Source organism: Aethalodelphis obliquidens, unplaced genomic scaffold, assembly GCF_003676395.1.
Source record: "Aethalodelphis obliquidens isolate GAN/ISIS:26980383/991018 unplaced genomic scaffold, ASM367639v1 scaffold7, whole genome shotgun sequence".
Classification (NCBI taxonomy): Eukaryota; Metazoa; Chordata; class Mammalia; order Artiodactyla; family Delphinidae; genus Aethalodelphis; species Aethalodelphis obliquidens.
The window spans coordinates 63,175,317-63,194,193 of NW_020837951.1; the positions used below are offsets into that span (position 1 = coordinate 63,175,317).

General features: G+C 34.4%; 1 protein-coding gene across 10 annotated transcripts in view; it reads right to left on the bottom strand.

Moving 5' to 3' along the window:
- The window catches only part of NFIB (nuclear factor I B), a 235,712-nt gene that overhangs the window by 52,503 nt on the left and 164,332 nt on the right, over positions 1–18,877 (bottom strand). For all 10 annotated transcript variants that reach the window (XM_027105870.1, XM_027105874.1, XM_027105880.1 and 7 more), the window contains 2 exons: positions 12,937–13,057; positions 9,189–9,307 (listed from right to left, as the gene is read on the bottom strand). In XM_027105870.1, the coding sequence (XP_026961671.1) occupies positions 9,189–9,307; positions 12,937–13,057 (240 nt within the window). The remainder of the gene's footprint in view (positions 1–9,188; positions 9,308–12,936; positions 13,058–18,877) is intronic.

Here is an 18,877-nt window from a genome sequence, read left to right on the forward strand (position 1 = left end):
TCTTGGCTATAGAGGCTTATTAGTGTTAAGCATCTGAGAGCCATGGACTATAAAATAAAATCAATACCGTAACCTTAACTGTAAAAGTCAGAAAGATACTGGAAGAGTTCTAATTTAACAAGATTACAGATGACTTTTTAGAGAACATTTGGGGAAAAGCCATGCATTTAGCAACATTTATGCTACAAGACATCTCAAGGTTTAGGTTGTTACTAATGCTGTTATTATACATGCTGGTAATGGTTAGGGTTGATTTTACTGATGTGTTACTTTAGTGGATTTCCAGGAAAGTCCTGGAAATGATCTGGAACTTATTTCAAATAAAATCATTAAACTTAGGTAATAAACTAATTGCTTAGGAACAATTATGATTTGATGTGGTTTAGTGTAGCAGACAAAAAAAATCATGAAAAAATTTTAAGGTCGTCACTTTGGCAGCTCAATGCAAATATGATTACTCTGCACAATATTCCGTTTCTTTTAATGGAAAAGTAGTCAAAACTGGTATAAGTTGTAGTTTTTAAGTTCAGTCTAAATCTATATTTCTCCTTTAACAAATGTAAATGAAGAAAAAAAGAACATCCTGTCAATGAAATTACTATGATGGCATATTTATTATCTTAATGGTTTTAGAAATCACATGAAATTGATCAGTAACAAAACCTCTATTTGGTAATGGACCAATTACATTTGTGAGATAATGTCAATGAAACAGAATATTGTCACAGGATAATGGTCTCCTATTGCTATATCCCTAGTCATTTAGAGAAAATATAAATGTTGCCGTCTGGCTGAGTCATTTATTTTCAAAGTAGGAGACACAGATCCCATAACAATGTTCTGTTATAATAACTCAATCTCTCTCAATCATTTGTTGTACCAGAATGGTGCAGGACAGGGCTTGTATTTGTAAGAACTGCACATTCCTCAGGTATAAGGCAAAACATATGATGCCTCCGAGCACCTAAACAGCCAATTATCAAGTTATTCAACAAGAGCATTTAAAATAAACATCTAAAAAATAATTCAGGAAATGGAAAATGTTCAGAGTCTTCAAAAAGATTCATGTTAATGAAAGCTCAAAGACTCAAGTATTAAAGATCTATAAATACTCTGACTTCAATTAATTTAAAATCCAGAACATTAGAACACAAAGGAACCTTACTATCCAACTTTATCTCACAGATGAGAAAACTCAGTTTACTGACATTAAGTGTTCTAAGGCCATACCACTATTTATATTGATAGTTTCCTGATCACCATTATAGTGCTCTAGGCATATGGCAAAAAATTAGAATAGAAAAGAAAAAAATATATACAGCAATAAATATATAATTTTTATATTTTGACACACATAGCTCAATTTAAACTGAATGTATATCACACACCTCAACTAAAGACATTCTAGACTTTAGGATTATTTATTAACATCTTATTATTAAAAGGAAAAGAGATGCTTAACTTGAGTCCAGCCCAAGAACTGCACTCATGAATTCCTGGAGTCTGTGAACCCTTCTGCTATTATATGTATTTATTTGTAGTAAAGTTTCATATGTGTTAGGAAAAAAAAAACTGTCATAGAGGTTTTGTAACTAGTTTGCAAAACCATGAACACAGCATGACAATGACTTCTTTGGAAGGCAGTATATACAGTAATAATGAGCGTGGATTCTTGAGTGGAAGAGACAAGGGCTCCCATTCTATCAATGCTACTTATCTGTGTATCTATGTCAAATTTCTTAACCACTGTAGTGATGAGCTTAATGAGCTGTAAAACGTTTGTTTGTTTTTAAATAGGATTGAAAAGGAAAATATATGTAAAGTCTTAGCTCAATCCTGAAAGGGAGTAAGCGCTCAATAGATGGTAGCCACAAATGGAAGGAGGGTCTGGTTTTCCTCAATTTAAATGTATTTGTTGAATGAAAAGATTTAAATTTATGTGGTTTATTCAACAAATAAATGATATACAAAAGTGAGTAAATATAAAACTAGTTAATAGAACTATTATAGGTTAAAGACAAGTTGAAAATACAAATAAATGTATTGGATCTGTTTGGGACGTTCATTTAAACAAAACAACCTATATGATATTCTGGGGGAATTTGCACATGGGTTATACAGTATATATTAAGGAATTATTGTTATATTTGTTAAATTAATAATGGTATTGAGTTGTATTAAAAATGATAATCATTGTCTATTAGAAACTTAAGTATTTATAAGTAAAATGACACATTATCTGGGATTTACTTTAAAATACTTAAAAAACTGGAAGATACTGTATGAAACAAGATGGGCAAAATATTGATAACAGTTAAAGCTAAAAAATGGTACATGGAAGTTCACTTTATGATTCTTTCTATTTTTGACATTCTCTATAACAAAAAGCTTTTTAAAACTTTAAATATCGTGCTTAAACATTCCATCCAAACCAGCTCTTCTCCACATTTATCCATCAAAAAGCACTCATGTCTCCCTTTTTTTTAGTTCAAAAACTTAATCATGGCACAAATATTAAGAGGTTGATTTTTTAAAAAAGAAGATACACAATTTTACCATCTTAAAATTTTGTTTTGACAATTCTTCCAGACCTGAAAACTCATAAATTCACCTCTACACTTATTCTAGTTCTACAAGGTCTAACAGAATCTTCCATGAAGCTCCCTAGAACTGTCTGCCTGCCAAGACTTGTTAAGCAGTGTTCAAATTCTCCTAGTCCATTTCTCCCTATGTAGGTAAGTTTATATATTGCTTCCCCTAGGTGGGTTGCAGGATAACAGAAAAATACAAAAATATATATATCAGGCTTTGAAAAAGAAGACCTAGGCTCTGCTCTTAATTATCTGGACACCATGGATGAGACAGCCTCTCTGATACTTAGATTGCTTATCTGTCAGATAAGGAGCTTGAACTATGTCTCCCCTAAGGCTTCTAATAATTTGTGTTCTATCCCTGAAAAATCAACTGCTTATTGTATATGATATTGGTGGTATAATAACTCAAAAGAAACTGGCTTTCCAAATTACTTCAAAATAAACTTAAATAGGAAATTAACGTGTAAATGGATTTGAAATAAAACCTTTTACCACTCTAAGAAACTTTTCATGGTACACTCTGATAACGAAGCACACTGTCTCCCATGGATTTTCCACTTTCCTAATTTAGACTGTGTTCTACCAATCTAGAGAGCCAGTGTCACACAGCAAGTTGTTATTTTTTTCAAACTAATTATCCACGATGGTTTTTCTACAAAATGCTGTATTTTCAAATCATTAAGCCTCCAGAGGACAGAAATATGAGTATCACTTTCCCCTAGTAAGTAGTATTGTCCCTTCTAGCCATGTACACAGGTTGCGTCCCATCCAAAATGCTCTTCCTGATTAGAACACATGAAAAGAGCACAAACATCTGTTAATTAGTAGGCAAGGTAAGGAATTCTGATGAAAGCCTTCACCAACAACGTATTGTCTTCCTTTCTGTTTGAAAGATGTTCATAATGTGATTTTTCAACTACAGCAGTGTAGCCGAAAAGAACGAAATACACTACGATGAAGGCATCCCCAGAGTTTGCCTCCGATAACATAATATATGGAGAGTCATTGCAAGTTCTGTAAGAACTGTAAGTTCTTGATTTTTGATATATTTTTTAATAATAAGCTAAACAAAAAAACTTAATTGTACTTAAACATTAAATTCAAGCCATCTCTTCACATGTATCCATCAAAAGCGCTTGTATCTTTGATTCTGTCTGGTTCAAAATTTGATATTTGAACATTTGATATTTAATCCTTGTGATACAAACTCTAGGAATGTAAGGAATTGCTGGTGCTCTATCTGGTCCCCAAAGGGAGCTTAAACATTCTTCCAGGAGATTACCAAGCTGTTTTCTTGCCATTTTCTAGGACTTCATTTAATGTCAGTAGTTACTCAACTATTTGTGAAAGCTGCTCATTCACCCAACTTCTACAGCTAGAAAAACCTTGAGAGTTTATCATTTGTCAGACTGTAGTTTGGGATAGAGCACTGCTTTCCAAAGTCTGAATGTAGGATTAAATCTCCCTATAGATTCTTAGATGGGGGAAAAAAGGTTCTGAAGTCGCAAACTTAATACATATTCAGTCAATATCCAGTCATGGATATTCACATTCACAGCACACAGTAGTATATTAAATATTCTACAAACTCACTTATGAATAAAAAAGTTTAAATTTTTGTTTAAATAAAAATTTCCAAACTTGGTTGAATGCTCTTGTATCTAGCATTTTTTAACTTACGAAAGGTTGGTCTCTGAGTCCGGTTCTATCAGTGTCACCACACTCTACTGACTGTTATTTATTTCCTATACTTGATTAAATGCATGATACTAAGCTGGCATTATTACTCTTTAGCCCCCAGTGTCTCCTTGAGCCCTTTGGCTTAATTCATTATTTATTTAATACCATATCCTTACAGAACTCTATAAAGTTCAGATTAAAATTGAGCACAACATATAAGAATTTATTACTAATGAGAACATTTGCAAATTTATCACAAATAAATCTCTAGGGCTTGGAAATATATTAAAACTTCAGAAAAACTAGCTGAAGACTTATTTGTACGACAGAACTGTAAATTTTTTTAAATAGTGCTTTTTTCTGGTACCTATAGCAACCAGAATGCGATGCCTAAATATTGCCTATTTGAGAGTCCAGTATAAATTTTTAAACTACTCTTAAAATTGTAATTACATTCCAATACACCTCTAAGTAGTGCTAGTTTTTGCTAACATACCAATTTATTGATTTTTGTGTAAAGATTTATTTCTCATAATGCTTAAAAGTACGTTGGGCATGGAGACAGTCCCCTCATAACCTGATTTACATTATTTATTTTCTGTGAAGAAACTTTTTTCATAAATAATAAAAATTTATATTTCTGTTCAGCCAGTCATGGGCTAGAAATTTAATTTATTCATATTTATGTGCCCAATGCCTAGAAAAAGTCCTGGCAAATAACAGGCATTTGATAAACGTTAATTTAGTTCAATTATCACAATTCTAAATGTGTAGGAACTAATAAAATTTTACTGCATTAAAAGTCTTTCTGAATTTACATTTTATCTAAGATTACAAGTTGTTTAAATACTCATTAGACTAAGAAGCTGTTAAATTTTCCATTTAGAAAGCCCAGCTGTATATTACAAATATATTTACCATATCACTAAACGTCTATTAAATAGCATTTTAGGAGTTTTATATTCAAGCTTAGATGGCTCGGGGACTATCAGAATGGCAGGGACAAAGTGATAGTAACAAAGAATTGTTTCAAATGTTCAAGCATACCAATTACTAGTCTGTTAAATTTCCAGCCACAAAAATACTACAAGCTTTAGTCCCAAGAAAGTAACTTTGAGGAAAAACCAAGACCTGCCTCTATTTTTCCTCTTACATCAGAAGTTACAAAGGACTACTGTAATGATTTCAAGAGAATTATATCAATGAGGAATTTAGTCTGTGAACTGGCTCAGGTGGGAAAAAATTTAAGGTAGACAAGCTCTCAGATGGAATATTTTGTGGGGTAAGTATTAGAATAATAAAAGAAATTTTCAACATGCAAATTGATAAGCTATCTTGGTTCTATTCATTTAACCATTAAAATGATGGAAAGCAGTATCCAAAAAACAAAGTTTTCAATAGAGGTAGAACCAGTCATGAGGTTTAAGACTAGGGAATTCATCAAAGAGACTAAGCAAGAAAAAAATATTCTAGAATCTAGGAAAGAATGTAACAGCTGCTGTATATCCCTTTGTTACTGGCCCAGTTTTCTTTTTCTTCCTTTATGTATCAAAGAATATAAAGTTAAAACATAAACATTATGTAATGTAGATTCTAACAAATTTAATTTCTATCGCTATTTATCAGAAGAAATTTAAGCAAATTATAAAGATTCCTATGAAATGTTTAACCCTATTAAGCAGTGTTCAGTTTGAAAATGTTCATGTCTATATTCTACAAAATTAAAATTACAACTCTTTTATGTCTAGGAAATTGTAACTTTTTTGTGCTTTGAAAAGCCATAAAGATATAATTATGTCTATAGTATGCTAAAATAAAAACACTTTTTTCATTAAATTATTAAAATACAGGAATATTTGTCACTGCATGAATCTAGATTTTGTATTAAAATGTTGCCTAATTTTTTTAAATGAAATGAGTATAATCATTTAGTTACACTATATTCTTTATTTTTGCCTACTTGGAATAAATCTCAAAGGTTTAGGTTTGTGGTTCAGATTATAAGGGAAGGTGGAATGCCACATACTCTCCGTAATTTTGTTATTTTGGATTCGCATATTTCGCTCAGTTTTGTTAAGGGTTATGGAAAAAGTAGATGTTAATGCAAAGTTAACACAAATAACTAAGGCAGACCCAGGAAATAATTAACAGTGAATTTTAAACATTTCTGCCAGTTATAAGCACAAATATATTTTAAGCAACCAGTAAGTAGTTATTGCATACAATTAGCGCAGGGATTTTTAGACATGTACTAAAGCTATTACGGTATCTAGTGGTACTCAATATGCCCTTTAGAAAACTCCCTTCATGACAGGCAAGTATGTCTAAAGAACATTTGAAGATGGGCAAGAACAACCAGGGCATTTTACTTGCAGGTTTAAAGAAAGCAATTTTCATCAAACAGAAGGACTGCATTTGGCTTAGCAAATTTATAAAGATAGTACTGTCCTGCCCTCATGTTTTCATTGTAGTTGAAGTCTTCTTCCCACAAGGGCTTACTGTGCACGTTACAAAATCTTCAGTCTTCAGAATTCAAGTGACAGACTATTTTTTCTAAGCACACATGAAAATGGATCATTCTTTCTTATTCTTAATATTCCTTTACAGACTTCTCCAATAATTACAGTCATCTTGACAAAAGAAAATCACCAAGACAATACAACAATTTTACAAAAAGAAAGAATGACAGTTTCCCTTCTACTTTTCAAAAATGTTTTATAATACGATTTGAGATTGGCTTTATTCAATAGGCTGAAAGAGGAATCAATTCTTACAGAGTGACACTCTCTATAATAAAGAACACCTACACTTCTGCACAACACATCTATTGCCACACATTCACAATGTTAAGTTATTACCATTAGAATCTTTTCCAGAACAATTTTCTGATGAGGAAAATATGGCTTTGTTTAGAAAAAGCTGACAATGTCAGTAAAACAAGCAATAAAATATAAAGGGTTGAGGGTTTTGTTTTTATTCTTACTTCTGCAAGTCTGGTTAAGTCCCTGTTATTTCCTGCCTTTGCTAATGAAACTGGTGTTCTGCCTATCAATGGTTCATGTAGCCAACAAATATTTATTTGCCCCTACTAAGCACTAAGTGTTGTGCATGGTTCCCAGGAGCTGGTTACACAGTAGCCAAACAGATAAAGTCCCTGCCCTCATAGTATAGACAGATTTAGACAATTAATCCCATAAACAAATACGGAACTATTTTATAAGCACAATGAAGGAACTATATTATAAGCACAATGAAGGAACAATACAAGGTGTCAAGAGGTAAAGACCTGATTTGGATTGAAATTCCTCAATTTAGGCTGGAACCTGAAAACTGACCAAGAATTTGCCAGACGAAGAGACAGAAGAGGAGCCCTCCAGAGGGCATGGCTTATATGAAGGTCTTCGGTATTGCATTTCCAAATCTAAACAAAGCAGTAGGCTCAAGTGCAAGAAGGAAGCAGACGGCCCCTGCTGAGGCTGGAGCAGTGGTCAAGAGGCCAGAGGACAAGATAAAGGTCCGTGGATCACAGGAAGGAATTCTGAGCTTCTCCTAAGAGAAGCAGGACGTGACTGAAGTAGGGGAGTGTTATGACATTATTATGTTTTAAAAGATGGTTCTGTCTAAAGAATAGATTTGGGAGGTGGAGTGAGATCTCAGAGCCCAAACTCTACAGCTGATTTTCAAATCCTTCCTTAAAACGATCTCCCTTTATTTCCATCCACACACACAGCCTCCCACCACAGGGCTCATACATGGCCATTCAGAAATTTACTTCCCCACCTCAATGCTTGCCTGTGCTTTTGTCTGTGCCCACGCTGTCCCCTTCTTTACTAGTTAAAAATCTCAGCATGCTAAAGGAGACCCACCTGACTCAATGTCAATTCCTCCATGAAGATGTTTCACCCTTCTTTAAATGCTATGGCACTTGGTAGGAAAACATGGAGCAGCAGAAAAGGAGTCCTGAACTTTGGCTTTAACTGCTAAGCTTCAGAGCTATTCGGTCTCCTGAGATTACTGGACATGCAGCTCCTCAAGCCTCAGAGACACACGCCCAAGTCATGGGCTAAAAAACATTGAGAATGAGCTCTATTTTTTTTTTTTTTTTACATTTTTAATAAAATGGAGAATTTTATCTAAAAGAATTTTCAAATACATTTTGTGCTGCTGATATGTCATATTTGCATACATACCAAAAAAATTGTTAGCTAATCTTTGTTTCCATGTTTAATAATCTCCTTCTGTGGCAAAAAGGCATGAGTATGTCGGATGAAGTATAGTTAATCCAATAGATTTTAAGAATGAAAAAGAGCAAAGTATGAATTCAGAGAGCCAAATAATACCTATTTCTTAAAGTTATATTTTTCCCTAGAGCTGCCCTCGAACTGGGTTATAGTTTTATCTAGATAGAATAACTAGATTGACTCAGACACCAAGTGTCTTACATTACACTTATTTATTGTTCATGTTGTACCTACGTCCAAAAGGAAGTATGGCTTCCTTTAAATGGGAACTTTCAGTAACTAGTAACTGCGAACCGCTTAAAGCCTGGATCCTCCTTAAAATACCCCATTAAGAGGAGCGGATTGATTTGACTGAATCAGAACTTGTGCTTCTGCTACAATCCAGCCAACTAATGTAGCCTGGTCGTCATCAGTCACACACACATTGAGGGTTCTAAAAGATCATTTTGTCTAAAAAAAAAGTTTAATAAACACATAAAAATATGGGAATTTTGTAACTTCACTTTAATAAGATTTGACTAGTACATGACCTTAAAAATAATTTTATTGCAATCATTTCATGAAAAAAATATAATCCATATTGATTCAATTATGAAATTTTGACTAAATGAAATTTGTGAAAGGAGCTGACATTTTACTCTACTGTTCCTAGAGGCAACGCCTTATTACTCACCTTGATCTCTTTCATGCCATGTTCGACTTCCAGCAGCTGGTGAATTCGGAGAGGGATAAAAGTCTCCTGTAGGACTTGGTTCCATATTTTCATCTATGGATATAGTTTTGGGTCTTTTGCTGTTAAAATATGACAAGAGTGAATGTTAATGGGATTTCCAGAAAGATGTGTAGCATCTGAAAATACATAATCTGAGAATATTCTTACTGTGGAAATTTCCGCAAACACAAGTAACAGTATCTCAGAACCATTTTGAAATAATGGTGAGTATTTAAGACATCAATAGGAGTAGCAGACATTTCTAGTTGTATGTAACATTTACTATAATATATCAGAACTGTACCTGTCTAACAAATGTGTTTATCATATTTACATGTTGAAATATATTTCCAGTAGTAGAACACTATTTTCAGTACTAAAAAGTGAATTCTTAATGTGATCGGTATACTAATTTAAAAATTGTTGTCGATTGTACCTGACTCATAATTATTATCAATATGAATAACGTTCGTTGGTACGGCACTTGCCATTAAAAATGTAATCCCTTCATGTCAATTCAAAGATAAGTAAACTCCTTAACCTTCCTAAACTCAGTTTAATCATCTGTAAAATGGAAATAATAAAAAGGGGAGTGGTTGAGAGGATTACATGAGTTATTAAAAGTAAAGCTCATGCACTTAGTGGCTGGCATTTAGAAGACACTTATAAAATAGTAATTATTAGTAACAACCCTATATTTAATAATATTAAAAATTTTATAGTACTTTACTGATTACAAACTATTTCATATATCCTTTTTTAAAAATAGATCTTTATTGGAGTATAATTGCTTCACAATACTGTGTTAGTTTCTATTGTACAACAAAGTGAATCAGCCATATGCATACATATGTCCCCATATCCCCTCCATTATGGGCCTCCCTCCCATCCTCCCTATCCCACCTCTCTAGGTCACCGCAAAGCAGAGGGAGATCATGCTGCTGCTTCCCACTAGCTAACTATTTTACATTCAGTAGTGCATATACACCAATGCTACTCTCACTTTGCCCCAGCTTCCCCCTCCTACCCCGTGTCCTCAAGTCCATTCTCTGTCTACATCTTTATTCCTGCCCTGGTTCATCAGAACCATTTTGTTTTTTTTTTTAGATTCCATATATATGTGTTAGCACATGGTATTTGCTTTTCTCTTTCTGACTTACTTCACTCTGTATGACAGACTCTAGGTCTGTCCACCTCACTACAAATAACTCAATTTCGTTTCTTTTTATGGCTGAGTAATATTCCATTGTATATATGTGCCACATCTTCTTTATCCATTCATCTGTCGATGGACATTTAGCTTGGTTCCATGTCCTGGCTATTGTAAATAGTGCTGCATTGAACACTGTGGTACATGTCTCTTTTTGAATTATGGTTTTCTCAGGGTATATGCCCAGTAGTGGGATTGCTGGGTCATATGGTAGTTCTATTTTTAGTTTTTTAAGGAAACTCCATACTGTTTTCCATAGTGGTTGTATCAATTTACATTCCCACCAACAGTGTAGGAGGGTTCCCTTTTCACCATACCCTTTCCAGCATTTATTGTTTTTAGATTTTTTTCCTAAAAACTTAGGTTATTGATCCTTTATTCTTAAGATCAACCATGAAAAATAGGCCATTGCCAAATTCAAACCAAAATAACTTTCAAAGTATTATAATATATTTTAATAAAGAAAACATAGTTTTATCTCAATTACTAAGAAAAGTGAATATTTAGAGCAGAGATTAAAAAGCTATTCTATGCCACATGCCATATTGCTTGATATACTGCTTTCAAACATCTTCACCAATACCCTATTAAACAGTAAGTTATGAGTAGAGAAATGGATATTTTTTCCTTAAATTAAAAAAAATCTTATTCACACCTATGGAAATAAAAACTAAAAACGATATCTTCTGAATGAACTTTATACAGTGAAAATAAACCTAATGTCATAGGATTTCAGAGTTGTAATTCACTTCAGAAGCCATACACATAAACCAATCCTCCATTTTCTTACAAGTGGGAAGACAAATTTGGAGAAAATCAATTGCCCAGGGCATGTTAATGGAAGCAGTCTGACACAAAGTAAAGACTTCTGACTTCTGAGACTGTGCTCTTTCTACTACACTGTTTCCAAATCCTGGAAGCATGTGCATGTCTGGGTATATGCATAGATACATTTGTGATTCATATTTGACTCACAACTCCCGGAGTATCAACATGATGCAGAAGATGGCAATTTCTATCCATGCTAAACCACAGTGAGAGTAAATAGTTTCTTTAGTTTCTTTGTAGGGTATCCAAAGTTAGAATGTAGTTTTTAAGCCTCCTTTAATCTAATTCTCCCATCTGTAAATCAGTGGTAAATATGTATGGAAAACTTGAAATGAGGGAGAAAAGACTTTCATAAGGAAATAATAGAGAAATTTTTTTAAACCTTTTTTATTTGAATGACGTAGTATCTGATACTGAATGATCATGAGGAAAGATCTGTGTTGACAGCATACCAATCCACCAGACAAAATAAAAAATTACTATTCGCATTTTAAATTTAGAAAAACTAAAGCATTTTTAACACTTCACCGTATCACAGTTTTAATGATAATAAACCCTATTATCTTGCTATGCAATCTAACTATATGAAAATATAGTTTGACCATAAATGACATCAAGTTGAACTTAGTTAATAAACAAACAAATGTGCATAGCCCCACAATTAATTCAAATGCAATTAATTTTTGTTTTTGAGAATAGCATAGGAATATAGTTATCCAGATTTTTAAATTTTTTAACAGTTGATACTGTGGAATATATGTTTTGCTCTGGAACTCACGTATGATCTTCTATCTGATCGTGGGTATATTTAATGCCATGGAAATGAGATTGCTCTTCCTATATTGAAGATTCAACTCAAAAAAACCCAATAAAGCTATAATATTTGTCTTACTCACTCAGCCCTCTTCTATCATTCAACAATAGGGGAACATATGAAATCCCATGTACTACAACTTGCCAAGTTAATTTTCCCTCACTTAAATAGGAGATCTCTTTTTAAACTCCTGTGGGACTGAAAGTTACAATCAGAAGGTCAAGAGAGAAATATGAGAATGTCAGCAGAGAACTAAAAGGCAAAGTCACCTCACTGTAGCTGTTCCCCAACAAAGGCTGGTTAGGCCAAATCTCAGAGCAGGTAATACTTTCACTGGTAACTCAGAGTTAACTAAATTATTCAAAGAACATCAACTAACTGAAGAACTTGGCAAACCTGTTGCCTAGAATAAGGCCTTTTAAGGTTAAGTAAATGACACATTTTATTTTTCATGTTTCATTATCCCCAGCTTGGACATGGTATTAGGGTAAAAGTTGGATGAATCAATCCTAAACCAGGGATCTTTGCTATGGCAATACCATTTTTAAAGTCACCAGAAGAATTACTTATAGAGTTATAATACTTCATATAAGGGGATAAAAATATTAATACATTTTCATAGTTCCCTTGTCTCCCCAAAAAGCCTTTTTAAAATGCTTTGAACAACAATTTAACTTTCAAATTTCAAAATAAATTTAACCAGGAAAGATTAAAACTTTGTGTAAAATCAACAAAAATCTTGAACTCTTTGCTTTATTTCCCCCTTCTCTTTACCTGCGTACCTATCTATCTGCACGTCTACTTATTTACCTATTTGCATATAGACTGAGAACAAAAGCAGCTCCTCTTTCAGTTACCTGCTTGGTGGAGAAGACAGCGACCTCTGAAGATTGACCCCCGAGTTCATGTCATGATAGTATGGTTGGCTTGGGATTTCTCCAATTGGGAAGTTGACTCCAGTTCCCTGGGTTATGGGTGCTGAGGAATGAAACAACAACACCAACAAACATTGGGAATGCCATTTACTGTTGTCATCTCTATTCAAATGTAATAATCTAATATTTTCCATGCCTCTGGGCAAGGAGGAGGGGAACTCTCTTTACCTTAAGAATCTAATACCAGCCTTTCACTGGTTAAGACTTGCAAACATCCTCACGATGCCAATGTTCAAGTGTGGAAACTTGAGGCACGCTATCATCACTGGTTACCCCTCCTCCCACTCCCACTGCCCAAGCTTCTTCACTCAGTCCTTTGCGTTAGTCGTCACTACACCTGTCACCTCACTAGTCTCTAGATGCGCCACAGGGAACAATATATGTTGCCTATCGCTCAGCACCAAGCAAGGCACTCTGTACTAAGTCAGATCTCAAAAACCAAATTATTGTTAAATAAATCGAATTAGAATAGTTTCACAAGAGGCGATTATTATAATAATGTTAATATTAATGTTAGAATGCATTAGAAATCATACTTATAATTATTTGATATAAAAATAATTCTTGTATTAGGACAGGTATATAAGTAAAATTGACAAATATGAAATAAAAGTCAAGATTCTTTTTCCAAAATACATATTCAGGTTTCATATATGAATGGTGAGTACAGTTTTACTCAACAGCTATGTTTTGTTTTTAAAAAAGTTTGTATGCCCAATTTCATAAGTCATTTAAAATATACTCATGGAGTTTTATACTTTAAGGTATTATTTTATAAATCAAGAAGTCTTTTTGAGTTTGTTGATGTATTAAGAACTGAAATTTTTAATGTAATATTGGTTGTTGTACAATGGATTACATCTTCTCAAATTTTTAAAATTGGTTTCTAGACATCTTGAATAAATCTGTCAGACAGCATGTTGTGTTAGAATGAGTAGGATCTTGGGAGATAGAGAGCCTTTTCGTTTTAACTCCCTCTGCCACTTATTGGCTATGTGCCTCAGTTTCCTGAACTGTAAAATGAAAATTAGAATAAAATTAGAATAAAATGAAAATTAGAATAACATGATTATTTTGAGGATGAGATGAGGTAAGGAGTGATAAAAGTCCAGCATCATGCCTAGTGTATCATGGATATTCAACAAATGTGAATTCCCTTCTTTCCTTGCTTTCTTCCCTGAAATTCTTCCCTGGCAACCTAGAGTGGTCAGCAAAGATGAAACAGTTCAAAAACCCACGCAAAGCTGGTGAACTGGTACAAATGAACCTATTTGCTGAAGGTTTGTTCATTCAATAAGATACTGTGGAAAAAAAAAGATATTGTGCCCATTACTGGCAGGTGCTGCAAGGGACCCAAAATAGTCTAAGATAGTTCCCGTGCTTAATAAGACATACTGGGCAACAGGTTGGGTAAACAAAATACTCATGAAAAACACAGAGATATAAGCATAATGCGTTTTATAATGAAACTTCCAAATGAATGACATGATCAATAAATGCTATAGGATTTCAAGGAAAGAAGAATCTGATACAAGCTTGAATGGTCCAAGAAATCTGTGGAAAAGTCACAGCTGGCCCAGGGCTTTGGAAGATGAGTAAGGTAGTAAAGGGAGGTTACTCTAAACAGCAATTACTACAGGAGCAAGGTCATGGGCAGAGATGACATACAAGATGGAGGCCAGCCAGGTTGGTGTCAAAGGACAATGCTTAAGAATAGTTTCTATTTTTTCACCTGTTTTTATCAGGCCTTCAAGATCTCCAATGAGAGAAAGTGTATCCTATGTGGGGCGGGAAAATTCTGGAGCCCTTGAAATTCACGCTGAGAACACAAAGTCTACTTAACCTTCCCCTCTCTCCAAACTAACCACACGTTGAGTAAAAAATTCCAAAGGGACAGCCGATTTTCAAGGAATTTTTCTTACTCAGAATTTTTAATAAACATTTGAAATGTGTTCACTATCAGTTGAATCGTACTTCAATATCTCAGGCAGGCTGAGACTAACAAAGTATTTTTAAAGAAAATATGATTAGGAGGTGCATGCTTTGGAGAGAAACAATCAAGGAATACACAACGATTATCTCTCCCCATTAAAAATTAATCAGTACATACGAGATTAGTCTCAGCTCTAACACTCTGGAGCTTCTGCCTCTGTTAGGTTGTTCATATTATATAATATGTTTCAGCCTCATTTTACACAGAAAATATTAGTGTTCAATGTGCAACTATGCCTAATGGCTCGAGTTCTTTGGACAGTTAAAATGTAGCTGCTTGTTGTGGCCTGAGGTACACCAGAGGTTAAAAAAAATGCAAGGTAAGAAATCCCACAGTAACCACATGCTTTAAAGTTTATTATTAGAACCATGTTCTATGTGACATTGGAAAGCAGAGTATGTGCTGGAAGGAGGCATTTGAGGGGCTCAGTGAACGTAAGCAATCTGTTTGGCTTCCAACAGCAGTGATGGATACAATTCAAAGAACTGAGTTACCAACGGGAAACTTACAGGTTATATCTTATATCAACTATTTGCAATTTATTAAGCTCATGCAATATTTAGGCAAAGATTTGTAGTTTCTATTTAATAAACATATATGGCTTGATAGTCAACACAGATTGCTTGACCGTATGCATACTAGGTATAATTTATAGGAAAATGATAATTAAAAATCTTTGGAAATTTTGTTTTTTTCTAAGTTTTGTTCCAGAAGGATTCTTCCAAAGTATCAAGAAGGCAATAGTGGAATCTAAACAAACAAACAAACAAAAGACCAAACTCAGAGGTTACCAGAGGTGGGTGTTGTGGCGGGGAGGGAGAATTGGAGGAAGGTGGTTAAAACGTACAAACTTCTAGTTATAAAATAAATAGGTATTGGGGATGTAATGTACAACATGAGGACTACAATGAACACCGCTGTAGGATATACAGGAAAGCTGTTAAGAGAGTAGATCCTAAGAGTTCTCAACACAAGGAAATAGCGTTTTCTCTCTTTCTCGTATCTGTATGAGATGATGGATGTTGACTAAACTTACTGTGGCATTTCACAACATACGTCAGTCAAGTCATTATGCTACACACCTTAAAATTATACAGCGCTACATGTCAACTAAATCTCAATAAAACTGCGGGGGTGGGGTACAAGACGGAAAATCAAGCTTTAGTCATGGCTTAAGCGAAACAAGAACAAAAACACCTTGTCTACGGATTTACACACGAGCACCGTAAAATTTAGTGTGCATTTTTACACTAAATGGGAGATTACGGAAATTAAAGTAGATTAATAGCGAACATGGCCAGATTCTAAAACAGCACACAGGCACAAAATTTATCTAATGACAAAGTGCATGAGAACAGCAAGTCCCAGGCAGATGTGCCTGTTTAAAAGCCTCTGGAAAAACTTACATCAGACGCAAAGACCAGTGTTAGCACCTCTCCCAGAGAGCAGCAAGGGGCCCGAAGGCTGCAAATCATGTTTAAGAGGCTGCCAATACCCTCTTAGAAACCAAGCTCAGAAGAACCTCGGACTCCAAGGGTTAGAGGCCAACCCTTAATCTCTCTTATTGTTCTCCTCACTCCAAAAGCTGATCCTAAATCAACTTTTAAGATGGTGATAATATCATTCACCAGAAAGATCACTATCCTAAAACTGAATAGCTTCATTAGCTAAAGTCAACATGCACATTAGAGGGTCATGTGAGAGTAAAACCCCAGAGGACAGAAACCATTAACATACCGTAAACCCTCAAGAAGTCAGAATTTGTGATATACAGTGTAAGGGTTGTGCTGAAGTTGATGTTTACTTAGCAAACCCTTATTTCATAAACAATGAAGTTCAATTGTGTAAATAAGATTATAATGTGGATATATTAAAACACTTAGGAGAATAACTTCTCAAGCATTTCAGAGACACCTATTTACATATGCAGTAGAAAATACAAGTTTGCTGAATAAAGTAACTAACGAGTGAATACAGATAATTAATCTACTAATTACAAATTAGTAATGTTTGTTATAACAGATAACTTAAAAACCTCTAGGAGATGACAATATGAATCAAGAAAGAATGAATGGTATATGTTAAATTTGCCTCATTTCTGAACTATTGTAGAAAGGGTTTTTTTTTAAGATTTTTTTTGATGTGGACATTTTTAAAGTCTTTATTGAATTTGTTACAATATTTCTTCTGTTTTATGTTCTGGTTTTTTGGCCACAAGCCATGTGGGATCTTAGCTCCCAAACCAGGGATCGAACCTGCACCTCCCGCTTTGGAAGGTGAATTCTCTACCACTGGACCACCAGGAAAGTCCCTAAAAAGGTATTTTTTAATCTATTTTTATGTTTCAAATTCAGATTTCTCAAAATATCAATCTGGGCTTTTAAAATTTCTCATGTGGCTCTCCTACAGCATCTAGCATAATGTTACCTATAATGAGGAACTAGTAATATTTTCTGACAGACGACTCTACTGTCCTTCTCATAAGAAGGGTGAAAATATATCATAAAACTGAGAAAAGTACAAATTCAAACAAATAATTTCATAATGTCTCATAACTGTAGCAGCATAAGCTCTCTGCTAAAGAGCAGTATGGGGAAACACACACACACATACACACATCTTTAAATACCCCCTTCCTTACATGATGCCATAAAGTAGTAGTAAGTAAGTCAGGCATGTTCCTTTCCAAATTAAAAATAAACATAAAAAAGTTCAAATATCAGAGGCCTTTGCACAACACATATTGATCAGGAAAAACAAACAAGGCTCATCGCCTTGGTGAATGAAGTAAATGAAGTAGACCATCAGAATCCTCTTGCCCAGCAAATATGAACCCTATAGGTACAGGCATACAGGATATTAATCTGGTCTCCTACACTGCCCCCAAGTCAACAGACCCAGGGCAGAAGTCTTTGGGGCATACATTTATCCACTGCAGAATTATGTCAGAAAGGATGCTACTAAAGTCTTAAATGCTCATGTACAGAACTCTCTGAAATACAGGCTGTTTGCACTAGCCACTTCAGAAATCTGAACTCTTTGAGAAACTACAGTTCCAAAGACAAAGTCACCTACTACCTTGGAGATTCACTTCACTCAACGCCATGCTAAAGCACTACCTATACTTACCCTTAGTAACTCATTCTTGTTTGTTCTTTTTGGCTCATCATAATTCTTGTTCATGACCTCTGAATTTGACCCAAGTGAAAAACACAACTTAAACAGGCTCCAGAGTGCCCCTACATCATCTGAATAAATCATTCCAAACTGTGACACTCTCTATCAAAATGTCAGGTGAAAATACACCCTGCAAAGTTACATAAATAAGCTAAATCAGAGAAGAGAGCAAGTAGAAATGAGTCACCCCCTTCAGCATAATCAATGAGATAAGAACTGCATCTTACATATATTTGCACACACCAGTAATAACTAAAAGAGTTGATCAAGGAAACGTCCCCCTTGCTTAGTTAGCTGGCCAGGTGAACTTACTCGAGAAAATTCTCATCCAGCCTGTCAAGAATGGTGTCTCAGGTGAGGTGCCCAATGGAAACAATTGGACATTGTTTTGGATAACAATGCTTTCTATCTATATCCAGCTACAATCTGCAAAGTTAATTTCTGCATCCCTCTACACTCTGCATGTTAGTGTGTATATCCTGTACATCTCCAAGCCCTCACCAAAATGTTAGCAAAATGAAAAAGCACTTATCTACAGGAAACTTATGTGGGTTATCATAACAACACTGAGTACATTTAATTAATCACACTTCCTTTGATATAAATGACCATCTATGGTCACAGAGTGAACAGTGAATTAAACGAATACCGATAACAGCAAGCAGAACAAACCGCAAATTGTTTTTGTGCTAC